The sequence below is a fragment of the Chenopodium quinoa genome, unplaced genomic scaffold (genome assembly GCF_001683475.1).
Source record: "Chenopodium quinoa cultivar QQ74 unplaced genomic scaffold, ASM168347v1, whole genome shotgun sequence".
Taxonomy (NCBI): Eukaryota; Viridiplantae; Streptophyta; class Magnoliopsida; order Caryophyllales; family Amaranthaceae; genus Chenopodium; species Chenopodium quinoa.
The window spans coordinates 595571-623378 of record NW_018742966.1 but is presented as its reverse complement, the minus strand read 5'-3'; the positions used below and the strand labels follow the sequence as shown (position 1 = coordinate 623378).

Here is a 27808-nt window from a genome sequence, read left to right as displayed (position 1 = left end):
ACTGCATGGGAACTTCTCGCCTCTTGTAGGCGGTTATGTTTTTCTTCTGAGTCAGAAGAACTATGGTCAGAAGAGCTGGAATCGGACTCGTCCCCTGACGAGTCCGAAGAGGACGACTCCTCCCCTCTCCTAGAGGGGCCCGCCTCCTCTCCCTTAGAAGGAGCAGAAGGTAAATTAGACATGTCCACGGTTAGATGAGAAGGGAACACCTTGGTCCCTCTCTCAGAACTGTCAGCTTGACAGTCGCCTCGTTCCACATCTGGCGCCTGGTCAGATGTTTCGCTAAGGAGTACCCTTTGGGAGGAGCCGTCTGAGTTTGATATTCTAGCAGTCTTTTTTGTTCTGGCCATCACGTTCTGCATAGACACAGATTCAGTCGGACTTTGTATAAAGGGCAAAGATGGGTCCAGAAAAGGGCAGGCGGCACTCCTAGTCCTAGATTCAGCCGTCCCCGGTGACCGGCTGATCACTAACTTAGGGCGTGTCGTGTGCTTCCATGGTGCCATTTCAAAAAATAAAAAGAAAATTAAGAGTAAGAGAACTGAGTTACCTGAATGGATGACAGTTGATGAAGTCCTGAAAGTTCGGGTCAGTCGGCTTGTCAGAACAGGCGGTAGGCAGAAAAAGTCCGAAAATGTCAGAGCAAGTTCAGGGGTCCGAATGTTCTCGCAAAAATTCTCAAATGTGAAAATGACCGAAGTCAGCACTTCCTTTTATAGGCAAAATGAGAAGGCGAAGGGTCGCTTCCGAATTCAAATTTGGGCGGGAGAGTCTCCCGGCCGTCTGCAAGGTGACACCTGTAACGGGCCGTCGCCTGTCACCGTGCGACGCCTGTCACAGGCGACACGTGACCAGTCGCGTGCCACCTGTGAGGGGCAAATGATTAGGGGATTTTTATCCACCAAGCGCCGTTTGACAAGTGGACCAACCAGGTTCCGCCACGCGTCCTCCACGGACCACTTAAGACACGCCACGTGTCCACCCATGCCAAATGGGACAACCGGCCATCAAGGCCCATTTCAGTCTAGAAGCCCGATCGGCCCTAGGTTTACCTTAAACCTAGAGAGTTGCACGCTTCCCAAGGCTATAAATACTCGATTAATCCTCATTAATCGAGGGACCGAATAATTTACGGAACACATTAATAACCGGCTGATCTCGCTAGCAAAGCAGATTACCTACATTAAATACTCTCACCTAGAGAGACCTTATTACTTTAATTTCTGTATTAATTACTCCTTAATCAGGTACTAACTTGACCGTTGGAGGCGGAGCTCTCAGGAGTCTCCGTTATTTTGCAGGTACAGGCGTCCGGTTCCAGTCTCGGAATTGTAACTCTCCCGCAGGACATCAGAAAACCCCGAAACACCAGTGTTGTAGTTTTTTCCCCCAATTCTGGTTTATCTTTGTGAACCTCTTTTTATACATCACAATTTTTTTTTCGGGCATACATTTATTTATTTTCAAGTTCTGATTGATAATTGATACTATTTTATGATGAACCTAACTAACTTCACAATTTATTCTTTTAAAATAGACAATAAAAGTCATCATGTGCGATTTTTGTGTGATTTATTAAACAATAATCCTATCCCAAAAAAAAAAAAGGTATTCTTTACTTATTTTAAACTAATAAATTGAAAGTTTTTCATTGGAGATTGTATTTTTGATAAATAGTTATTGTTGGTCAATGAGGCAATTATTATATGTTCAATGAGGCAATTCTAACATATTAACATGTTAGAGTAATAGTATAGGTATATTGCTCCCTTAATGAGCTATATATCTTATACTTTTGGCCTAGTCTCATAACATGATTAGACTTTTAGAGGCAAAGTATGTTTAATTAAAGTGGTATCCCCACAATTTAGAGGACTAGTGATTTAGGGGCCAACATATCAAAAACTTTGCTACTATTACATATAAATGTATAATATATGATTTGGAAAAATGAGACCATTATTATACTAATTAACAAATAAGATAGCTTTTGTCTTATGTATACACACACTTTCGTGGCTAGGCTGTAGGAATAATGATGGAATTAAGCTTTTTATTAAGCCTATGATTTTTAGGTTAGACAAACTTTTTATGGTACAATTCGAAATTCTTGTGTTAGTAGAGTCTCAATCATCATCACGTAATTATCATTTATAGATCTCTAGGTTACATTCTAAGCTAACAACTAACCCAATTATTAATGTAATTGCATGTTAAATAGGTAGCTAAATTTGTAGTCTTGTGATAATACATTTAGCCAATAAAATATGTGCTACAAACTATGTGAATATTTAACTTTATAATAATACTATAGTTTTTATAACTCCGTAAAAAATAATGGAGTATGGTAAAGGAATGTGTGCAGAAGAAAAGGGTCGGTGAAAAAGAACATGGGAATTGAAGTTGGAAACTGTGTCTTGGTTTATCTTTTAACACATTCATGCAACCAGGACATAGGAACTTGAAAGCTTATTGTGGACCATGGTAAATTCTTTTTGGGTCCCTGCCATTTTCTTTGTATTTAGAGTTGTACTCCTTGTTTTTTTACCTTAATGAGGTTAAATTATTGTTAACAATCAACTTTTTAATTACCATAAATGCATGTTCATGTTTATGTTCATGACCAATGATTATCACATGGCTTAGCTTAATAGATATGGATCGGAGTACAAGCATGAGTTTATGACTAATTGACTAATAATGAAATACTATCCACTTTTTGTTAGGGATTAAGGACCTACTCGGCTTAATTTCAATTCAGTTTATTTTCGTTAAACTCAGTTTAGTAAATCAAAATAAGCACTAATTAAGTTATAAAATATTGTATGTATTAATACTCAGAGTTATGTATATGTTTGAAATAGATCAATGTGATTATTATACCCAAAACACCTCAAAATAGGTACATATACGTATACAACAAGTCTTTAATGTAGTAATGTAGATTGGATATATATGTTGGTTAATTTGGGTTATCATCTATCAAGCATGGATTTGGTTGTAGAGTTTACTGAAAAAATGGCCAACTTGATACTTAAATTTAATCGATGGGGTGGATAATTATACACGTATCATATATAATAATTACTTATATAAGGAAATTTTATTATTTTTACCATAGATATACATTTTTTATCAACGAGGGAGGGGGTAGCCGGGTAGTAGGGAAGCTATGAATACTAATATTGAATATGGAGTCATGGATAGACGATTAGACAGGTAGGGAAGCTATGACTACTAATTTTGAAGATAAAAATATATGTTTATCTTTATAATTATATGATAATGTAAAACTTAAACCAACAAAGTTGTTGCATGAGGGTAGAGTAAGGGGTGCACATAGAGAAGGCCATGAAAAAGGAAAGAAGATAATGGTAGGTTTAAATTAGCAAATGAAAGTGCAATGGATGATATTGTAGACAAGACATATGAAAGAGATGTTAGAACAACCTATCAATGAATTTATAATATAAGTGGAGTAATACTTGGGAGGGTATATAATGTAAGCGTAACGCCAGATTCATAGCCTCCCACATGCAGGAATCAGTAAGGCTATGAATGGGTGTCCTTAATTTGTACTTCAGCAAAGGCCAAATTTTGCATGTAGAGTTTTGCAGCTTAAATTGCCCTACCAATGTAAATGAGTAGACCCATTTTACCTAATGTAATGGCCACTAATGCCAAATTAATCCATACATTATTGAATCATATTAATTGAGTTTGTTTGTATAATTGAAATAAATGAAATTATTGGCAAGAAGAAATGATTTTGGTAGCCAGATTGTTTTCATTAAAATGTGGGAAATTGGCCAATGTCGAATGTGATCGATCTATGTCGCCGAATAGGTCAAACACAATCGATCATCAATCGAGTGGTTCTGTTCTCCTCAAAGAATTCAAATAACCCTCTTTATAAATCCAATGTCCGTAATTTGCAATACTTACTCTAATCTAAGCAATCTTTCTTCCCAACGCGTCCTTGACCACAAGCATGTAAAATTACTATTGTAAGATAATTATTGCTCGATTTTTGTAAAAGGTAATATGAGGATCCTAACTAAAATTCAACTCTCATGACATTTTAATTTAAATTTTATGAAAAAAGGCACTTCAACAAAAGGAAAAAAAGTTCCATGATTCCCTCATTTCAAGCATCCGTAATAAAGATTAATAAAGATTCAACATTTGTGTCATATTTTAAGATAAGTTCTCAACCAAGTGAACCAACTACACTAATGACTTGTTCTCTTCAGCTTAAGTTCACTTCAATTTTTAATTTTCTTCTTTCATAAGCAATTCAATTCAGTCCAGTAGATCAGAACGGGTCTTAATTCTTGATCAGCGAATTGATCAATACATTGGAGTATTTATTATGGTGGAACATAGGGTACTAACTACTAAGGTAGTGGAGTGATGCTGATGCAAAAGAATTGTGCACAGCGTAGTAATTGCAACCATTATTACTCGGTAAAAACCTGAGCATTTATGCACATCCAAGCACTATATGCTGCAAAAATCTGTAATCAATGACATATTGACAAGGTTTTGGTTTTTACTGCAGTTAATTTGTAAATTTAAGCAAAATATGATTCCACAATATTTACAATTGACCATAATTTTGTACAATATGAGCAATTTTTCATGTGAAATTGGTGAGTAAAAATAAAAGGTGGCAAAAAATTAAACGGGCAAATAGGAGTACAATAATATTTAATTTTATTTATTTGGAAGGAAAAGGAGTACAATAATATGTGGACATACTATCAGCTGTCTTGTCAAAGGTAGGACTATATGATTGGTAAAGTTGGGTGTAAGTAAGATTGTAAGAAAGAATAGCCTTTAGCAATTAGCATGCAGTTACACCAATAAAATGTCATCTTCTCTGTCATCGTTGCACCCATCTAACCTTGCTTCCTTTCTTGCCAACTAGTTCATCACTAGCTAGCCATTTTGGTGGGGGATATCTCTTTTTTTATTTTTTATTTTATTTTTTTATTTTTTTTTGGGGGGGGGGGGGTGTTAGGGGTAAGAATAAATCTTAGATTATTGATTTGTGACAATATAGTGGCGAATTCATTTGATCAGGTTCTTGGCCCGCTTAGCTTACATTTACAATAATTGTAAAAAAAATGGACTGATTTAGAGTTTGTTCACATTTACTAAATTGATTGGAGCTGACTTGAACCGAATAAAACTGAATAGAGCTGAAATGAATATTTTATGAGAGAAGAAAATTAGGAGCTAAACTGAACTGAAATTAGGTTATTTTAGATTTTAACACCTGCTAAAAACCCGAAAATGGTTTTTAACACCTCCAAAAAAAAAAAATTGATTTTAACACCACCCAAATTTCAAAAAATTGGGTATTACCACCACGTAACTGATTTCGTTTACAAATCCGTTAAGTAGGGCCATATAGACACGTGTCGCTTTGTTATTGGCCAAAAAAATAAGAAAATAATAAAAAATTAAAAAATTAAAAAAAATTTAAAAAAAATTAAAAAAACCTAAAACTACCCCAGCCCCACCCACCGCGCCACCACCGGCGTCCCCAAACCCACCCCCTGCCGGCATCCGGCGTCCCAGAGAATCGCCCGGCGCCGGCGACCCCACTCCCACCACCCTTTCCTCCACCTACGCACCCCACCTCTTCCCTTTCCCCATTTTCATTTCTCGACCCACCACCCCGAAACCACCCTAAACGCCCCCTCCCCCGGAAAACGCCCCTCCTCCCCTTCCTCCTCCCCCGGAAACGCCCTCCTTCTCCTTTCCCCCTCCCTTAATCGATTCCCTACCACCCCAAACGAAACCCTAAAACCCGTTTAGGGTGGTTTCGAAGTTGTGGGTCGAGAACGAAAATGGGGAAAGGGAAGGGGTGGGGTGCATAGGTGGAGGAAAGGGTGGTGGGGGTGGGGTCACCGGCGCCGGGCGATTCACTGGGACGCCGGACGCCGGAAGGGGGTGGGTTTGGGGACGCCGGTGGTGGCGCGGTAGGTGGGGCTGGGGTAGTTTTAGGTTTTTATTTTTTTTTAAACAAATAAAAATAGTGACACGTGAACGGAATTTTTTAACGGAAACCGTTAAGTGGTGGTAATACCAATTTTTTGAAAATTTGTATGGTGTTAATACCCATTTTTTTGGAGGTGTTAAAAACCATTTTCGTGTTTTTAGCAGGTGTTAAAATCTAAAAAAACCCTCAAATTAAGCTGAAGTGAACAGACCCTTACTAAGAGGTGTTATATATTCTCTTTTATGAAGAATTTGTAATTAGTAAGACGTGTTTTATTTATTTATTTTTTTCTAGGTGAACTCACTTTGCCTTCATAAAACACATTGTATATATAGAAACAAGTGGAGAAGTACTCTTGTTACATCGTTAACTTTACAATTTACAGCTTTCTACCCCAAGACACCAATATTGCTTTCAACATTTTTGTGACATGTTTTGAAAGAGATTTACAAATCTTGCATGATTTCCTTTTTTTCCAAAGACCTAATGAATAGACAATAGTAATAGTAAAAGCAAAAAGTGATTCAATTAGCCCTAAAATTAAAACAAAATAAAATGAAGAAGTCTTGTAGATGAAGAGCCCATATAAGTTTAAATATTACTGTTTGGGTCCAATTAAGTCAATTGGGCCTAGTCATTAAGTGATCCAATATTTCAAGGTCAAGGCCCAAGCCTCCAATTAAGCCAAGTCAGCATAAGTCAAATGGTCCAAATTGTTATGGTCAGCCCGTGACTATTTGCGGCCCAATTATCTTTCTTTCCTTGTATGCAAAGGTATAAAAGCCTTCAATTACATCATTTGTCATTCATTCACATTAAAGCCTCAAGCATTAAATCTCTTGCATATATAGCTTTCTCTCTCTAAACACTGTTTGACTTCGGCATCGGAGGGGTCTTCCTCGGATCCACCCCCGAGGCCAGTTTACTTGTATTTGCTGTGCAGGAAACCTTCGGCCCAGCATCATTTGGACCGGATTAGTCTTTATCCACTTCATTGGACCTTCGGCAAGGTCCCATTGTTTTCACCCGAAACAATTACAAAGTATATAAATTTCACTAAGAGCATACACAATGGTTGCCCAACCCCATCTTGGTTATTGATTATTTTATTATTTTATCCATCTTCCACCTCACTTATAACCACTCTTATAACCATTTAATAACCAATGTATGCCAATAGTTAACCATAATATTTTGGTTATACATTTTCTCTCTCCTACTTTTACCCAACCCCACCACACAATTTATTACTTAAATTCTATTATCATTAAATAATGCATTTGGTAATAATCATTCAAAATTAATAATTATTTATTAGCATACATTAATTAGATAAAATCTCAAAAATTTAAAAATAATGCAATTTTGATATTAATTAGTATGTAATTAGTCGTTAATTAAGACACAAACAATAATTGTAACCCTACTACATTCCACAATAATAAAAATCATACATATATATTCTATCAAATGACAAAAGTCTTTGAAAGATAATAACGAACCGCGAACAAGTACAAACACAATGATATAATATTGCGATTACACATCTATTAATGCATATTATTGTCCCTACTTTGAACACCGAATTTGAGCCACATATGTTCAACTAAGTCTTTCTTCAATGCTTTATGCATAGCTTCATCACGAACACGTGCTCTATTAGACATGTAAGTTTCCAAACTTGCAATTCGGTTGTTGCTATTTTGGAACTGAAAAGGCTCTTCATTATTTTCATTACTTGAAGACGCATTTGTAGCTTGATCATATTCATTTGGATCGTAATACGTTTTATATGTATCTCTTTCATCCTCAACAATCATATTGTGCATAATAATACACGCTATCATTATTTTTCCTAACATTGATGCGTCACGAGCTAGCGCTGGATTCCGTATTATTGCAAAACGAGCTTGTAATACTCCAAAAGCACGCTCAACGTCCTTTCGTTTAGCTTCTTGTACTTTGGCAAATAGACCTTCTTTTTCATTTTGTGGTAGTGATATTGTAGGAATGAATGCCGCCCATTTAGGATATATACCATCAGTGAGATAATATCCCATATTGTATGTGCGACCATTCACAACATAGTTAATAGAGGGTGCACAACCTTCAAAAACATCATTAAACAATGGGGATCTATCAAGAACATTAATATCATTACGACTACCTGGTGTCCCAAAAAAGGCATGCCAGATCCAAAGATCATATGATCCAAAGAGCAAGGTGCCAAACATGCCAAGTGATGCATGCTACTATTTCCTTTTCAGTGTTAAGTACATCAGTGAACAAAATTCACTATTACCTTTTCAGTGTTAAGTACATCAATGTCTAGTATTTAATATTTGCTTTTCAGTGTTGGGTACATCAAATACTTTACAGTGTAATGTAAATCAATGTACATCTTTTGCAGTGATATATCAAAGTGAATCAATAGGTTTAGTCAGATCAATAATAATTATATGTTATTATATAAAAACTTTAATGTATTGAATAATATTATTAAGCTTATAATACGATTATAAGAAGAGACATGTAATTTAACTTAATAACTCCATAAGTATTCAAACTACAAATCAGACCTTAAGTACATAAAAAAGAACAATAAAAAAGGAATTATTTGAAATCAACCAACATTACGACAATAATCAACCATACACTAATACATTAGTCTGAGGGGAACAACTTCTTCAACAAAGTGCTCCTTAATTCTTGATCTTCCGAAGATAAGTTTGGCTTTGAATCGAGGTGTTTAAATAACTCCATATTAATTTTTCTTTGCTTCCTTGCTTCTTTCTCCCTTTCTAGTTGCAACCTTGTAAGTTCAACTTCATTTTCTGATTGCCTTAGAAGGTTCATGTTCTGGGCAGTGTCCAACCATTGTTGCCATGCTCCACTTGGCATGTTTGGCACCTTGCTCTTTCCTTTATTTTTACTAGATTCGTTGCTAGAAGGAAAGCCTGAATACCCAATATCACCACTGGTTGGTGTTTCTGGGTTTGATGAAGAGGAGTAGTTTCCAGCTTCATTGATACGAGATCTCTTTGAGTCACTTCCTTGAGTGGATGTCTTTTCCTTGCATTTTTTAACAACATCTTCACTTGGTTTCCATGCTTCATGTTGTTTTAAGATGTCCCAAACATGCTTGTCTTGAAAGGTTTTAGAGCATAATGAAGACTTTGTTTTGTCGTTAGCATATATACTATATGCTAATTTCATAACATCTTCATCATTCATACCACTTCCCTTTTTTGATTCAGCATGAGCATGTGAGCCACAAAATTTAGAACATGAAGCATTAATCCTTCTCCAACGGTTTCTAAGTTGCTCCGTACCCCTCATTTTCAACAAATCTTCTCGTGTTAACCGATCAGTACCTTCTTCGAAACACCTTTGTTTGTATAGTCTAACATTATTATACATTTCTTCAATTTTCCTCCAAAAAACATCCCCCTTTTGGTTAGTGTTAGTTTTTTTATTTTGACTAACCTCAAGCCAAGCCTTCACAAGAACCACTTCTTCAGCTTTTGACCAAAAAATTTTCCTTCCATCTTGATTGCCTCCTTCATTACCTCTTTCATTACCTTCGCCTTCTTCAACTTCTGGTTCATTTTCGTCATCTGATGCATTCGATGTGTATGAACAATCGAAACTCGAAAATGCACCATCACCTTGTGACATAGAAAAATGTTGAGACATGGGAAATGTTGAATCAATTTGAGAGATTTGAATATTTTCAAAAGATGGGATAACATTTGGAGAATTTGAATAATTAGGATTTTGTGGTGGTTGAAAAGGAAACGGAGTGAAAGTACTTGGATTTGAGAAATTGAGATTTTGTGAACCGTAATTCGGAAAATTTTGAAAATTTGTATCTAAATCTGAGTTGAGATCAATTGGAAGATTAGAATAGTAAGGTTGAGGATTTGGATTATTTTGGGGCTGTGATGAGTTATGAGATTTTGTGGATTTTTTTTTTCTGTTAGATTTTGGAATGTTCATCTTAACACAATTTGCCAATAAGAAGAGTAATTTTCACTTAAAAAAAGTTGTTTCAAAATACTTCAATATTGGGCTCATTTTATAGAGAAAAATAAAATAGAGCCGTTGGTGTATTTTTTTTTTTTTCAGAATTGTATTTTAAAAATTATGGCCGTTACAAAAATTACAACGGTTATAAATTCAAAGCAAATCTCAACCATTGATATTTGTATTACGTGTCAAAATCTTAGCCATCCATGTCAACCAAAAAGCAAAAAAAAAATTGCATGACCAAGCTATGATAACCGGTTATTGAAATAACCAGGTTATTAATATTTTCCACCAAAATTTTCTCTCTCCTCATTATTTTATTATTTTCTCACAATCTCTCTCCTAATAACCACCCCAAGTGGTTATTTGCTGTGTCTACTCTAAGCAATAGATAATCAGGTCGAACTTCTAACTTTGAGGATTTTCACTAGAAAGTTAAATAATTTTTTAAAAAAGATGACAATGTATGTTATTTTAATGAATAGTTTAGTTAAAATTGGATATTGAATGTTGGTTTGTCCTACACTTTGAAAATAACTTCTCATACTTTAGAAAAGGACACTAGTGGAAAGTCTCAAAACATAGAAACTCTCATCGACTTGAAAATGACTTCCCATTATCCCTTACTCGAACACTTGAGAATTGATATCTATCGTCAAGGACAACATGGGATTGTTTATCTTCATGCGGAGTAGTAGTAGACATCCACCGGCACCGTTAGCTAATGATACTCGAACTTATACGCACCTTCGAGGGAAATATTTATATATATTTTTAATGTAAACTCTCGATGAGGGGATGTATAAGGGGATTCATCAAATATACTTTAGGGGATATGAGGTGTGGAGCGATATCACTGCACCAACACCTAATAAACCTCTAGAAATTTCATCTGATGATTAGGATATTCCGATGATTGTATATTTAAAATAATGTTATCATGTTGACATAAATAAATACATGTTGTCTTGTTATTATAAACATCAAACGATACATAACTTCATTATTAATTCATTAATAACATTATTTTACAAAATAGGTTGATTTACCAAAGCATTAGAGTATACAAGAATTTGTCTTGATTTTTAGTAATTACATGTGGATAAAAATATACCTAAAAAAGAAATCGACTACTTAAAAGCTAATTTACCGTTGGATATTAGTTTAAGGATGCTTTAGCTTTGATGCTAGCTAGATCTTTGCACTGTTGCTTAATCTCTCTAGATTTAATTGCATTCTTTGCTAAAGACGAGGCATTGTATTGTAAGATTTAAAGAGTTATGACTTAGATTATGGTAATAACAATAATTATAATTGTTGCTCTAAGAGTTTACAAATTTGTGAACATCAAGGTATAGAAATCATTGACTTAACATAAAAATGTGCATGCATCGATATATAATAAGGTAAGCATATGTTGAAACCGCAAGCAACTTGATATATATAGGTCTAATAAATAAAAATGATTTTTTTTTTGAACGGCAATAAATAAAAATGATTAAATTACTAAGTACAGTAAATCTAGATAGAAGAGATAAACTAAATACGCACATCACAAAACAGTAGGAAATTGTTAGTATGAGCATGCAACCCAAGAAGATCTTGTTTAGGTTACTCTTTAATTAGGGCATTGATTTGGCAAGTTGGCCATGTTGCTTGGATGAATTAATGGCGTTGTATTTCAGCTATTCAGTTTTTGCCCACTAGTTATTTAGTTTCAAGAATCTAATTGTGTTTTTAATTGCATAATGTTTACATCCATGAAAATATTGCTAAATACTTTCTATCGTCATTAATATGATAATTAACTTGATCACTTGAATTCGGACATGTAGAGAATGTGTGGTGATAACCTTATAAGTTATAACAAATTATAAAACTAAGGTTATTTTAAGCGGATTGAGCATAAAGATCGGATTATTTAAAATAACCCAAATATGAAATTATTTTTAGTGAACGCCCTAAAGGTGGGATTATTCAGGACAATTTTTCCTAAAACTAAAAAAATATAGAAAATCGTTTCTCCTCCTCATCCAAAGAGAGTCAAGTTAGGTCTTCTCATCGTATTTCCACCTCTCACTTCTCTATATATGTGAGTTAAATTAAAATTGATCGATATCTTTCGGAGTGTTTATTATGCATGACTAATTATTTTCAAATATATAATGCAAACATGTGACAATTATAGTGGCTAGTTTATACTTGATAGTAATGTATCAAAAACACATACATGAAGTTGAACCTCATAATTGAAAACTTAACATAAAAGAGGAAACATTTCTTGTCCTAAATTTATTATCTAGTTGTAATGTAACTATTATTTATTTATTTATTATTATTATTATAATTATTTTTGACGAGCGCTGCATTGTACATATAAGACACACATCTGACTGTTAATATCTTTTATATCTTACGGAGTATGAGATAAAATTTTGATATATTGTGTAAAAGTTATACAATGAAGCAAATCTAACAATATATCAATCGAGATTTAGTCAAAACCCATGCAAACTATAGAATAATTCAAATAAAAACAACTTTTTTTTTTGGTTCAAAATAACAATTATGAAATTACGAATCCTGACACGTGTCTTATCGCATACATATATGCCCGCCGCCACGAGCTCTAGACACTAGAATAATTGGCATACATGCCCACGGCCACCGGCTCTAGCTACTACGAGTAGAATAATTGGTAGTATCAAAGAGAGTATGGCAAAAGTGACAAACCTATGGAATATGATCCCATATGCAAAGATCAATAGGTTGGTCCATATTATCAACATGATAGAAATAGTTGAATGTGTTTGGTTCGTTCAAATTGTAGCCATTAAAAAGGAAATTAAACCTTCCACGTGCCAAAGTGGTCTAAATCCTTTGCACCATTATTGGGGTTACCGAAATCCGGGAACTTTATTCGGGTAACGATTCACGGGTTGCCTAATCTTATGTCTTCCATTCCTTAATTTCATTTCCTTCCATGTGATTGAAATTATGAGTTCTCCCTTTCTCTATTATTTTTCCTTGCATCAACATATTCAACAAACAAACGTATTGTGCTACTCATGAGTTCATGTTATCATGTTTATTGTCCTAATCGTACCATTCTTTGTGCATTAATTAAAGTATAAAATAGTCCAACACTCATTGGAATATGTGTTGATTGAGAAATCGGACTACTTCCTCTGTCCCTTAATTAAATTCCTACTAATAGCATTTATTCCTCACATATTAGAGAGAAGTAGGTATATAATTAAGGGACGGAGGGAGTAATGCTTAGTAATATGTATTACTCCCGGGCTCCACTTGAAAAATTAAAGAGGAGAGAGTGAGGGACATAGACTTAATCTTATGTTGTATGGCTAATAATGGTAGTCATAATCAAGTTTGAGCTAAGAATTCTGGCTAAGAAGTGTAGTCTTTTCTAGATTACTTTAATATTACAAGCCATGCATTGTCAATTTCAGTACATAGTGAGTGGATTCACACGAGTTTTGATCACTACAAGAAAGCAAGCTAATAAAGTAAGGAGTATAGTTTACAAATGAAATGTTTATTAAGGGTTGTTTTTGGTAATATCATATTATACCTTTAAATTATGAACTTAGTTCAGTTAAAAAACTATTTAAATAGAGTAATTTATTTTACTTGCAAAATTCACAAATATCAAAAGTCTTTTTGTTAAAATTATTTAATAACCTTAATTGTAGTGTAAGGACGTCAGGAGGTGAATTTCAGACCCAATATGCTCAAGACTACTTATTCTTCAGAACATAGCACCTCTAGGGCTCTAGTTATAAACAAACTACTTTTTAAAAGATCAATATATCCTCACCCGGTTAAAAATAATTTTTTTTTTTTTTTTTAATTTTTTTATAAACAAGATAAAAAAAAAAAAACTAGACCATCATTCAACTTTCCACCCATTGAACCAAGATGGCAGATGACTACATTAGAATTCAAATTAAGATGCCAATTATAAGCAAAACAAGCAAATTTGAGCAATCATCCTCGAAAGAAAACCTTCTAAAATTCCCAAAAATACACAAACTTCACTTAAAACTAGGGAATGTGCAAAAACTTTTCGTATACAATCCAATCTCACCAAATATAGGCATGATGAGTTCATAGATGAACCAAAAATTGTTGAGATTATCAAGTTATCTTGATGAATCTACTACCCATGTTTCCTTCCTCTGACTCACAAGACATAAATCACCTTATTCTCAACGAATCGTAAAATTTTGCGGTAAGATAAAGTTTTGTCCACATTTATATATGCTTCATGCAATCATGCATAACCGTTAACCCTGAACAAGACACAAATACATACACTATATACGACATTTGGGGTTTTCATCTTCTTCAATAGGACAAAACCTTCATTTTCCCATCACTTTTTGCTCCCCTCCACCGTAAATTTTTATATTTTACTGTCGACTACTTCAATTTTTATTAAGTTTAACCCATTTCTGTTTTTATTTTTTAATTTTATTTTTATTCACTTTTACTGTATTTTATTTTAGGAAATTCTCAATGGTAATCTTAAGGTTTCTATTTTTCTCAATGGTAAACACTAAAAAAACAAATTATCAATGGTAATCTTTAATTAATAAAACTATTCAGTGGTAACATTAGTTAAACATTTTAAGGAAATTTTAACCAAGGTTAATGCTTTAAAAGAAAATTGCCTAAAATACCCTTATTGAAAAAAATACAACACCCACTTCTTCCCCGCCACCCCCTGCCCAGCCCCACCCCTTATCCCGACCGGCGCCAGCCGCGACCACCTAGATCCCCTCCCCGGCGCCGGGCTGAACCCCCCTTGCCGTTGCAACCCCTAAACCACCCAATCCCCCTTCTTCACCACCGCCATTTTCAAAACCGTCCTTCCACCTCCTCAACCCCACCTGCATTCACTGAAAACCCCAGAAATACTAAGTTAAAACCCCTCATATTCGATTCAACCCCATTTTCGAACAAAAATCGATGAAAATCCCCTAAAATACCTTGAATCGAGCAAAAAACGACTTAAAATTCAAATCAAAGCTGATGGAATTTAGTCAGTGCATGGTTGATGGAAATTGCTTCAAGATTTTCATTGCAGGTTGTCTAACCCTAAGTCGAGATCGACGAGGTTTTTGGGGATTTGTTGGTGGTGTAGTTTGATTTGGGTGAGTTGGAAATCGAGGGTAGAGGGAATCGGGGGAAGGAGATGGTGGCTAGCTGGGAATCGAGTGAGGAAAGGTCAATCGGGAAAGGAGATGGTGGTTGGTTGGGAATCAAAGGAGGAGCGGGAATCAGGGAAGGAGATGGTGATTGGGCTGGGAATCAAGGGAGGAGAGGGAATCAGGGAAGGAGAGGCTCACTGCGCCGGCGCTAGGAGATGGGAGGGAGGGGGGTCGCCGCCCGTGGCCGCCGCTGGCAGGGGAGGGGGCTGGCAGTGGATTGTGGTTGGGGTGGCAAGGGTTTTTTTAATTTTTTTTATTTAATTAATTGGGTTATATTAGTCATTTTGCCTTAAGCTAACTACGGTTAGACTAATAATTATGAATTAATGTCATTAATGTTACCACTGACTGAGTTTTACTAATAGAAGATTACCATTGATAATTTGTTTTTTTAGTGTTTACCATTGAGAAAAATAAAAACCTTAAGATTACCATTGAGAATTTCCCTTTTATTTTTATTTGTATATAACCATCTATCACCCTAGCTAATTTATGATTCCTTATCATATTTAGTTTTCAGATGTCTTTCTTTAACTTGCAACTCAATCTAATACAAGATCACACACATAAAATATTAAATAGGCGTTGTTCTTTTGAGTTGTCTGCTTTGTTAACATATGCTCGATTTATTCAGCTGAGTGCTGCTATATATGCTCTGTTTTGCCGAACCCTATCCTATTCAGCTTAGTATTAATGATTAATTACTTATAATTTAAATCGAAGGTAATAGTAAAATAAAGTTAAAGAGACACGAAGATTAGAGGTAAAAAAGACGCTGATTGTTGCAAATAATTTAAAACGAATAGAAAAGTTAAAAAAAATGATAACATTGAGATTAGAGGGTAAAAATAGAAGGGGGGTAAAAAAAGGGTCAAACTTTTCGCAACTCAAGGAAGTTGGACTCTGACACGTTCACTATTCAATAGAGCATCACCCACGGAAAAAGCCCAATTCCTCAATCTCATCTTCCCAAACTACCCCTCCGTTTTTATTCTCTCTACTCCACATAACAAAGGGTATTTTAGGGATTCTCTCTCAAAGGTTCACCTCGTAAGACCCTTTAAAAGACCCGAAAAGCGGGAGTTAACGATAAAGCCGTGAAATTCTCATAACCCAAAATCACACACTTAAAAACTCAGTGAACCAGAGAGAGAGAGTGAGAGACTGTATTCATTTTTCTAGAGAGAGAATGTAAAGAAGAAGAAGAAACTCAGAAATTTCAATGGTGGTTTTCTGATTTCTGGAGATTGAAGGAGGTTTTAGAGAGAGAAGGAGAGAGTTTAGGTGTTTTTAGAGAGAGAAAATGACGACAACAGGGATAACAATCCATGACCAGAACTTAGAGAAGCAAATCGAGAAGCATATGGGAGGTTGTATGGCTGGTTTCTTCAACCTCTTTGATCGTAATCATCTTCTTTCTGGAAAACGCCTTTATCCTAAACGTCTTCCTCCTTCTATCTCTTCTACGGTAATCATTTGATTTGATTTGATGATTTTCTTCATTAGTTTTGATTTGTAAATTGATTGATGGATTAATTGATAGAGTTTTTTTTTGGTGTAATTTGATGAATTAGGCTGGTGATTCTGCATCAGAATCAATCTCAATCGTTGGATCTCCTCCGCCATTATCGACGGAGTCTGAGAAGCCGAAGCAGAAACCTCAACCAGACGTTAAATTACCAGCACCGGAAAGTGTACCGGCGACGCCAAACTCCACGACGGAGTCGGTAAAATCATCGCCATGGAAGTTCAACCGAGAAGCTCCGAGGCTCTCGCTTGACAGTCGAGCAATTACCGACGCCAAAGGCGGACTTCGACCGCGAGAGATTCGAATCAACACTGTCTCCACTTCCGCTTCCGCCGCCGATGATTCGAGAGAGAATCAGCGTCAGTCTCCGAGCGTTATTGCTCGGCTAATGGGGCTCGAACAACTTCCGAGCTCCTCCGGTGAACCGCCGGAGAAGAAGGTCGAACTTCGTAGATCAGCTTCTGAGTCTAGATCGAGAGATTATCGGTTTTTTGATACTCCGAGCTTTCTCTCTCCTGTAACAACCAATAACGAAGTTATAGGAGAGAGAAAATCGGATCAAAAACCTGGTATCACTCGAAACCAGAACAACAATGGCGGAAAAATTAACAATATTCAGAAAGTAAAAAATCATAATGTTAATAATTTTAATAATAATAATAACAATAATCAGAGGAGATTAATGGTGGAAAGGAGGAGTTATTATGATACGGCGGATTTTTTTCCGCCGGAACTTCCGGTAAAGCAACAACAGCATCAGCAACATCAAGCGGCGGTGTCGATTTACGGCGAAATCGGACGGCGGATGAGAATGAGAGGAACCGATGAGCCATTGAAGGATCTAGAAACTCTTAAGCACATTCTAGAAGCTCTCCAGCTCAAAGGCCTTCTACATTCATCAACTGCTACAACAACTAATTCTCGCAACAACCGGAGATTCTCATCGGAGGAAGAATCTCCGGTTGTTTTAATGAGACCGGCGAGGTCTCCAGTGAATAATCGCCGGAGGAATGTGAATAATGCGAATAATGCTTCCTCCGGCGAGAGTCCGAGGAGAGAGAGACCGGCGAGAAGTCCGATGAGGTCGCCGGGGAGAAATGAGAACCGAAGTTCGAGTCCTTCGGTTCGACGAAAAGGCGGTCCATTAAGCGTCGAAACGCAGAGGAGAACCAATGAAACCACGACGACAACGACAATGACAACATCAAGTAGCAGCAGAGTTTCGCATCATTCGCCTGTTCATTCACCGAAGATGACGCCTACAAGGCGGTCTGATCAGACGGTGAATCGGTCGCCTCGGAATCGGCGATCAACGGTCGAGAATTGTCAGGGAGATAGAATCCTCAGTGGTCCTGCATTTGCTGAGGATGAAACATCTACGACTATTTCCGAAAGTAGCTTTAGCACTGCTTCACATACCGACAATGAGGTAAATCTTGCTTAATTCTTCTTATTAGTTTCTTAATTATAATTCTAATACAAGTCTCTCACTAATCATGATTAATTGTTTTTAATTTTTTCAGCGATGGAGGGGAGAAGAGTATAGAGATGGACGGAATTTACTTGAGAGGTGTGATAAGCTATTGCACAGCATAGCTGAGATTACTGCAAACTCGAACTCGAACTCGAGCTCGGCGGAGTTACAGCAGCCGAGTCCGGTATCGGTGCTGGACTCATCATATTACAAAGAGGATGAGTCGTCACCGTCCCCTGTTAAAAAACGAACCATTGATTTCAAAGGTATACACACAACACTTTAAAACCGTTGTTACTAACTTCGCATTATGTTTTTGACTTTTGATGATGACGTTTCGTAGCTGTTTTTACATGTTTTATTCACACTATTTGTCTTCTTAACAAACACAACTCATGATTTTTGTTACGTAAGATTGGGGGGTTTTTTGATGAATTCTGTAAGGAAATCTTTGTTATATCATTTCAAGTAGTACTAGTGTACTACTCACTTGTCAATGTAACGATCACGCTTACTTACACTGAATCTGTGATGAACATGTTATGAAAATCCAATATAAATCGTACTTTTACGGCCCTACAACTGTAATCTGCCTCCTTTTATAATTATTATCAAGAAATTACCGTCTTGATACTCCGTATGATTAAATTTTTAGTATTTTGACTGATTCTAATTAACGAATGTAGTGATTGTAACGTAATCGTTAAGAAATAAAAGATTACAATCAATCAAGAGAAAGGAATGAACATGTTAGAGGTTGGATTATAAATGCACATGCAAGTTTTAGATAAATTCTCCTAATTGATATCAATTGTGGTCTAATAGTTAATGCTTGCAAGTAAGATTACTGTATTTCTCTTGGGATAAGAGGTGATTATGTTCGGTTAATCAATTGATATTGTGACACGTATCACATGAACGATCAATTAGAAACAACGGCTATGTTATGTTATACGATTAGTACTCCGTATAGGGTATAAAGTAGAAGTATAAATTCCTTGGTCACATACCTTAAAGTCACAATAAAAGCTTGGTCAATTGGGTTAGCATTGATATTGATGTTATCCTCGTATTAGTCAGTAGTCAATGATTATTAATTAAGGTAAAATGAATAAGAGTTAGTACTAGAGAATGCAGTTTTAATTAAGTTAGAATGAAATGCTGACCTTAAGAAAGAGGGTTGGGGTATTCATTGGTCAAGATGCTAAAAAATACAGACTGGCAATTAAGGGAGCCAATTCAATCTGATAAATAGAGCCAATCAGGGTAAAGAAGAGGTTTGATGTTAGCTCAGATTAGTGGCCAGTGGGGTTGTTTCTGGGTTAAATTAAAGTAGCAGGGGAGCCTTAAACCCACACATGATCACCTGATCCCATCACGTGGGTTGCTCTCTTTCTCTCTCCTCTCTCTTTTTTTTTTCCAATTTTTTTAGTTTTATTTTTTTAATTTATGAAAACAAAAGGTATATACTCTACTGTACGAGTATTAGATTTAGATATAAATCATACTTTACTTTATAATTACTCATTCATTAATTTTAACTGTATGCCTTCTTTGATGGTAGTGCGTTACTGTTATGAATTTATGATTGTACTTCCAATCCACCCTTTTAGCTTTGTTTGTAACTTCTATAGCATCATACAACTATACGGAGTACAAGTTTTTATTTTTAATTTTATGGGGGTGATTCAGAGTGAGGCCACAATGATAAATAAAAAACGAACACAAACCTTATTATGGTTGGGAAGTCGATACTTAAGGAATGGCGAATTATTTAGGGTGATAAATGGAAATTTTATCTGAAAAGAATGAATACAAACATACAGTATTAATAGTTGTGTTGTCATGTGTTTTTCAATTAATTGTATCCTTGATTATTTACACAATGACACTAACATCAGTACAGTAGGAATAAAGTGTAGTACTACTACAATAGTAGGGGTACCAAAGACTAAGCCTTTGCATTATCTTCGTTAGCTAGATTTGGTAAACATGTGTAGGATACAGATTAGACCTCCATTGAAATGGTAATAAATGAGATTAATTTACAAAGATGAATGATCTGTGTAAAGTGGTTGAGGATCTTTAATATTTTGATGAAGATTTTCTGCTCAAATTTCTTCCAACTGACATGATAACTGTCGCATTCAATTCCTCAAGCCTCATGTTTATGAAAAATCCTATTTATGGTCCTTTTTTATACTGTGTCTATTATTTGTGTTTTAATCAAAGTTGTATGAATTTCTTTTGGAGTACTTTGGACTGAATCCCTGACTTAATAATAATTATCTCTTCATTTCTGATTACCAGATCAAGTAGTTATGGAATTGGAAGATGAACTATTGTGGAGCCCATCTTCTATAATCCAATTATCTAAGCTTGATCATGACATTGATTCATCAGACTACTCAGAATTCAGCTATGTTTCAGAGGTACTCAGAGCATCAAATTACCTACCAGACGACAACACTAACGTATTTCTGTTACTAGAGAAGCAAAGTTCGATTAGAGGCAATAAAGACAAGTCCAAGGCTTCTATTCTTCAAAGGAAGCTCATTTTCGATACCATCACGGAAATCCTCGATCGAAACAGACAACTCCCTCCTTGGAAATTGATTTCAATCTCAAATTCAGCCTACGGGAGATCAGCATTGGAGCAAATTTGGTCGGAATTCCAAAAAATACGCGAGCAAGGTCCATCAGAGGATCTCTTCGAGGTCATATGTGGGGTGCTAAAGAAGGATTTAGCTGAGGACTCAGTAAACGGATGGGCTGATAGTCCGGTGGAGATGTCTGAGGCGGTGCTTGACATCGAACGGATGATATTCAAGGATCTAATCGGCGAAACCATCCGAGATCTCGCTACCTTTGCTGGTAAAAGTATGGAACTACAAGCACCTTGTAGGAAGTTAGTTTTCTAAAAGCGCGGGAAAAGAGACAAAATTAGAAAATTTGCAAAGAGTGGAGATAGAGAGCAGCTTTTGGCGCGCTTTTTCTGTTTAGCGTTTTTATAATTTTTATTATTTTTAATATCCACCATCAAAAGGGCCCCCTCCACTTATTGGTTAGTTTATTATTATTAGGAGTAAATTTTAATTTTAATTTTTTAACTTAATTTCTAAGGTTTCATCAACCATGGTTTTTTGTGGTAATATTATGGAATTGTGGACTTAGATTTGAGAATGTAGGCTCAGCTGAAACCCAGGCAAATCTAACGGTCACTTTTTTCTTTTCTTTTTCTTTTTCAATTTTAGTTTTTCTTTTAGTGAAAAAGATGTAAAGTAATTAGGATATTCATAAGTAAAAATAATTATAAAGGAAGTGTCATGTGAAGAGCATGTGGGTGAGCTGAAAAGGGCAGAAGAAGGGTTATATGAAAAAAATAAAAAGAGAAAAAACAAGGGTGGGGTCCAATTAGGATTAATGTTTTGTGATTAATAATTAAAAAAGGGGGAAATCCATGTGTTTTTTGTCTCTAAGTAAGAAAGATTTGTAATGATGAGTAGTAGTTGTATTTTTAATTTGTAATTTGTGTTAGTGTTGGTTGTGATAAAAGATTATGGAAATGACAGAGTGAGGTTGAAGATTATATCCCCTGCTCATGGCGATGCACGATACTTGCTGTGGATTTATTAGAAAGGCATGGCCCCTTTTATTTTTATAGCCCTGTCCTTGCTCGTGCGCTCAACTCTGAATCCCCCCATTTTCGTTTGTTCTACCTTCTTAACCTCCTTCAATGATCATTATTACTTAACACGTTCTCTCCAAACCTAAATTACTTTCAAGGCCTGGTTACGTTTGTCAGTATACTACCTTGCTTTAAGTTAGATGACATATTTTGACTTTAAATAATCAATATATTACCTCGTCTACCAAACTAAGCTTGGTCTAGTATAGTAGTAAGGGTTGCACTTTCCAACATTGAGATTGAGGGTTCAGTCCCTACTAGACACTTTGAAAGTAGAGATCGAGTGAATTCATCATCTTAATTGATCATTCACTTACACCCGCATATTAAAAGTAGAACTCAATTGCACTCATGTTTCATCTAAGGTCTATAATTTTTCTAATGAAAATAGTAAAAACTAAATAAAATAAGGAGCTATGCATGAAGGTTTATATGTATTGTATTTATTTAAGAATCAAATTACATATGGTGTTTAAAATTACCATCTTATTTATATATGATAGTAAAGATAATTGTGCATCCCATTAAATACACAAAACAAGTAGTAGCCTACCAAAATAAAGTCAATGATTATTAAATACAAATCTTTAGCCACAATGATAGACACATAAATCATGAATTAAGACAAACATTATTGTATCCTTCAAATGATTATCATGAAACATAGGAGAAATAAAGAACTAATGTACACAAATGATTTAATTTGTTACACCTCAACATCATATATAGCTTTCATCCACTATAACTAAATGCAATAATTTTCAAATTCAAACCAAACTAAATACTTAAATATATATATATATATATATATATATATATATATATATATATATATATATATATATATATATATATATATATATATATATATATATATATATATATATATATATATATATATATTGTTTCGGATGAAAACAATGGGACCTTGCCGAAGGTCCAATGAGGTGGATGAAGACTTGTCCGGTCCAAGAGACGCTGGGCCGAAGGTTTCCTGCATAGCAAAACACACGTAAACTGGCCTCGGGGGTGGATCCGAGGAAGACCCCTCCGATGCCGAAGTCAAACAGTGTATTTAGAGAGGAAGCTATGCAAAAGATTTAATGCTTAAGCCTTTTGTGTATATCCATAAATGAATGAATTGAAGACTTTTATACCTTTGCATATGAGGAGAGGAGAGTAATTGGGCCCTTAAATAATCATGGGCTGACTTGGCTTGATTGGAGGATTGGGCCTTGACCTTGGAACATTGAATCATTTATTGACTAGGCCCAATTAGATAAATTGGACCCAAACAACTTGCCCCCCAGACCCGATTTGGAAGTATGACGGGTCGGGTTTGAATCCAATAAAAATGGAGGGAAGTAAATGATTTAATTAAATCAAAAGATTTAAATTTTTGAACAGTCATTAATTAAATAACTGTAATTTGGATGATTAATAGGAAGTGGAGTAGATAGTGGGCGGTTAATCAAGTGAGAAAGTGTTTAAAGGTTAATTAAGGAGGCATTTAAGAGAAATTTGAACTTTTCGACCTTTGGGATTCTCCTTCCTGGAATTGTAAGGTCTGATTCGCATTTTCGCCTCACTTCTTCGCCAACCTACACTCGAATTTTCGCATAAACTCACTTTCGCTTCGAATTTCTAGCGCAATATTCCCGAATCCGAGCTCGACACTCAAATTCGTCGCTCCCACTGACTTGACCGGCGCATTCCGGCTTATTTGAAGGTAAATTTCTTCGAGTTCTTTTGATTTTCTTGCCTTTTTTGAGAGAATCCCTCTTTTCTTCTTCGAATTTGGTTATGGCTCGAGGGAGAGGGCGTCAACCGGGTCGACGGGGCCAGGCTGGGGATCCCCGTGACCGCGCCGATATTTGGAACGGGGAAAGAGTCGGGGAAGACCCGGAGAGGGGAATTTCGGTCGTTCCTTTGAATGTCGCGCCGCCTCAGCAGGACGCTGGGGCCGGCGAGGCGGAGCAGCCTGAACAGAGAGAACGGGCTGGGCAGGCTGAAGATTTGCCCCCTGTGCTCTGGGACCTGCTCCCTGGGCATGCTCAATGGCAAGACGCCGAGGATCAGGACGCCATGGTGAGAAATACTCCTTACTCTTGGTGGGTTCGGCACGCCGAAACCTACCGGTTCACCGAGCAAATAGAGTTGCACTAAGGCATTTTCGAAGAGGATTGGTATTGGTGTCGAATGTCCTCGCCGACTGACAGGATTCACCGCCCCCTCCTGGATATATAGGGGTGTACACTCGGCAATTACAATATGGGCTTCGGTTCCCTTTGGATCCCTTTGTCAGGGATATTTTAATAAAGTACAGGATTTCCCTGTGCCAATTAACACCCGTTAGTATTCGGCGGGTGATGACTTATCTCTGGGTGTGCCGGTTTTTTGCCGTTGAGCCGAATTTGCACTGCTTCCAAAGGATGCATCAGCTAGTGCAGAACATCCAGAGCGTGTACGGCCAACATGGGTCTTCAGGCTGGTGGCGAATAGAGAGCCGCCCCCAATATCTGACTATGTGGCCGAACGATTCTTCGGATAAGGATTGGAGAGGTCAATGGGTCAGGGTGAGAGTTACCGCCGACCCGGAGCACCCTTATTTTTTTGGAGCTCCCCGATACCTCTCCAGGCCTGATCCGAACATGCAGGATCTGGGTCCTGAGGACCCTGATGCCGCTCGTCACCCCAGCTACGAGCAAATGAGCTTCTTCGGGAAGCAGAATAACCCTGGGGGAGTTGGCCGAATGAGATTTATCCATTACGTCTTCCAGGAGAAGATGTTGGCGGTTGTCGGCCTCAGCCGAAAGTACAGGGATGGTAAGTATGTTCGGCTGGGGCCGAGGACTTTGACTTGTTTAATTTTCTGCTTATTTTTTATGCTTATTCCCTCAGTCTAACCTTCGTCTGATCTTTTCAGAGCTGAGCGAGGCTACCTCGGGTATTGACTATAATCGGCTTGGGGTGAACGCCGAACGAGTCATTCTAGATCAGGCTCCGGCGATCACGGCTCCGAAGAACCGTCCGTTGCATCTGCACGAAACGGGCCTTCAGATCGAGGCTGCCGCCGATTACACCAAGCAGAAGCCTTGGTGGGACAAGCGAGATCCCCTCAGGCCTTTATTACTCGAGGAAGCACAGGCTGCTCAAACAGCCGAAGACGTGTCCCGAGCAATCGACTCCTTGGAAGGAGGTGTTGGGACATCTGGTGCCACTGAGAGGGATATCCCTGCACCTGGAGCTCAGCTGAGGGTTCCGGTGAGTTCCTGTTTTGCTCGTCGTTTTTTTTTTTTTTACTCACACTTTGCTGCCCCCCCTTTCTGCAGTCTGAGGAAGGGAGCGGAAGGAGAGAAGGGAAAGCGCCTTCTCGTTATGAGGATCCATCTTCGTCAGAATCTGAAGAAATGGACGAGCAGCCCTTAGCAAAGAGGAGGAGGAGGTTAGCCGGGGCCTCGTCAATTTCAGACGGGGGTGAGGCCTACCAGGGGCATCCACATAAGGGAGCCTGATGAAGGTAGACGCTCGCCGAGGGCTCCCCCTCCGCCGGAAGCTCCGTGTCCTCAAACCCCCCTCCACCTCCCGAAACTCAAGAGATGGAGGTGGACCAAAGAACTCCTGATCCGAAAAGGGGGTTTAGGGACGCCCTGCTGAAGACTCTGAGAAACCAATTGCTGAAGGTTTCTCAGATGATATTGATAGGGAGGTTGACGCTCTACTTCATCAACTTGATCTGGGTGAGGAAGTAGAGGAGATCGTTGCTGCTGACCCTGGTGGAGACCAGCTGGGCTCCGCCGAAGGGGAAGGTCATGCTGAGCCCGAGAAGGTTCAGGAGGTTCCGTCTTCTTCCTTCCCGTCCTTCCAGACGCTGAACTCTGGAGATTTGGGTTTCTCGGCCCCCCGCATCACAGTCCCAGAACCTGTTTGGGAACGAATTTGGGGCCAGAACCGTGAAGGGACTGCAGGTTACTTCGGCGACCTATCTGGTATGTCAGAGGTGGACTGAGCGAGGGTGTGGTCGCTGAAGGCCACGGCTGGAATGGGAGAGTCCAGCCGAAGGGTCCCTGACCCGGCAAAAGACAACCAGCATTTGTTGATGCAGGTACTTAACCGTTTAGTTATTTTATTTTGCTTTTATTCAGCTCTTCTCCTTCTCCTTTTTGGCTCTTTCTTTTCTCTTTTTCTTTTTCTCTTTTACTGATGTGCCCTTGTAAACAGGTTGTGCACAATCAGACTCTTACTGTAGAGCTGATTGACACCCTCCAAGACAAGCTGGAGCATGCCTGGGAGGATGGGAAGATTTCCTAGGAGGAGGCGAATCTGGCTGAGCTGAAACAGCAGGCTGCTGAAGAGAGGCAGGCAGCGGCCGAAAAATATGAGAAGCAGGCTGCTGAGGCCCTTCGGACCTTCTGCCACGCCATGGAAACTGAGGTTTTCCCTACTCTGATGGCCGGGGAAAGGGTCATCAACGAGCTGGGAGCATTTGACATCCCCAGTTTCAGGGCGGCTATCTCTCGCCGAATCGCTGCCGAGGCTGCTGGCCAAGTTCGGGAGATGGAGCAGAGGCTGGAGGGTCTGGAATCCAGCAGGATGGCTGCTGAAGAGGCTCAACAGGCCAGGGATGCTCACCTTTCTGCTGCCCAAGCTGTTGCTGAAAGCCAGGACCAGAAGCTGAAGGACTTGGAAGATCAACTGAAGGTTAAGGGAAATGAGCTGACCCAGGCCAAGGCCGAGACTTCCAACGTCCAGCTGGAGCTTAATGAGCAGAAGACTTCTTCCTCCAAACTCTCAAAGGAGTTAGAAAAATCTAAAAAGGATTTGGAGGAGAGTCGAAAGAGGTTGGCTGACGCTGAAGCCTTGCTCCAAGTCCGCCTCTATACCCAAGAAGAGTATGAAATGGGCTATATAAATGGGTTTAAGGTGGCTCGGAGGTTGGCTCTCCATGCTGAGCCTTCGCTGGATTGGGCTAAGTGTGCGCTTTAGGCTCAGGACCCCAAGGATTCGCACATGCTGTATGCCACTCCTACTGAGCATGAAATCCTTCAGGCTGAACAAGCCGAGGAGGAAGCTGAGCGGCAGGAGTTGGAGGCTGAACAGCGAGCCGCTGAAGCTCAGGCAAGGGCCCAACCTGCCTCCTCCGCTGCTGGGACCGAGACTGCCCCAGGGCTAGACCCAACTGACCAGCCTGATCCTCCGGCTGAAGCATAGGAAATCGAGCAGTCATCTTCACAGTCTTGCGGATCAACATGTGCTTAACTTCAGACTTGCTGCCTTCTGAATCTCTTTTTGCCTTATTTTTGCTTCAGCTTGCCTTGATGTACAAACAATTTATTTTTATTTCTGTACGTATTTCGGCAGCTATTATTTTCCGCTTGTGGGCGGCTGCCGATATAATCTTTTAGTTTATTTGAACACTTAAACTTTGTAGCTTGCTTTCTGAGCATTACTCTCATTAATCTGATGCTTTTTCTTCAATTGCTTTGTCTTAATTTGAATGTTTTACTGTTTCCGAACTTGAGAAATTTCGCAAAAACTTGCTAAGTACAAAGCTTTTGGCTTGAAGAATTCTGCTGAAGATAAACTTGCACTGATAGTGCCTCTTGCCCCCCCCCAGAAATCTGAAGACTCAAGTCTTTGGATTGCTGAGTTGGGTTTTGTTTCTTTAACTTTCAGACGAAGCTGAATAAGAAATTTCTAACAGCTGCTGTTATCCTTGATTTTCTGTCTATCTTTTAAAATGGATATCCGAAACACAAGGCCAACTGAAGGCAATGTTTCGGATAATGGCTTTCTGGGGTACAAGGCTCATTTAAGGCAATATCCCAGATTTGTCCATGGACTC

At 37.9% G+C, this 27808-nt stretch overlaps 3 protein-coding genes across 3 annotated transcripts; 1 reads left to right on the top strand and 2 right to left on the bottom strand.

Annotated features, from left to right (window-relative positions):
• Positions 1–7560: 7560 nt before the first annotated feature.
• LOC110729040 lies at positions 7561–8244 on the bottom strand. Its single transcript, XM_021908741.1, has one exon. It carries the CDS (start codon positions 8242–8244, stop codon positions 7561–7563), a length of 684 nt encoding a protein of 227 aa, XP_021764433.1.
• A 430-nt stretch (positions 8245–8674) lies between these two features.
• Positions 8675–10009, bottom strand: LOC110729039 (glutathione S-transferase T2-like). Its single transcript, XM_021908740.1, has one exon. It carries the CDS (start codon positions 10007–10009, stop codon positions 8675–8677), a length of 1335 nt encoding a protein of 444 aa, XP_021764432.1.
• A 6348-nt stretch (positions 10010–16357) lies between these two features.
• LOC110728963 (protein LONGIFOLIA 1-like) lies at positions 16358–21864 on the top strand. The gene is made up of 4 exons (XM_021908640.1): positions 16358–16741; positions 16848–18230; positions 18325–18541; positions 20586–21864. Exons 1-4 carry the CDS (start codon positions 16577–16579, stop codon positions 21194–21196), a joined length of 2376 nt encoding a protein of 791 aa, XP_021764332.1. The 5' UTR covers positions 16358–16576; the 3' UTR covers positions 21197–21864.
• Positions 21865–27808: the final 5944 nt, after the last annotated feature.

Bases quoted from the DNA above. Each gene is read 5' to 3' on its own strand.
- LOC110728963 (XM_021908640.1), top strand. From the start codon at position 16,577: ATGACGACAACAGGGATAACAATCCATGACCAGAACTTAGAGAAGCAA. The intron at 16,742-16,847 runs GTAATCATTTGA...TTGATGAATTAG, and splicing joins CTCCTTCTATCTCTTCTACG to GCTGGTGATTCTGCATCAGA. The intron at 18,231-18,324 runs GTAAATCTTGCT...TAATTTTTTCAG, and splicing joins CTTCACATACCGACAATGAG to CGATGGAGGGGAGAAGAGTA.
- LOC110729040 (XM_021908741.1), bottom strand. From the start codon at position 8,244: ATGTTTGGCACCTTGCTCTTTGGATCATATGATCTTTGGATCTGGCAT.
- LOC110729039 (XM_021908740.1), bottom strand. From the start codon at position 10,009: ATGAACATTCCAAAATCTAACAGAAAAAAAAAATCCACAAAATCTCAT.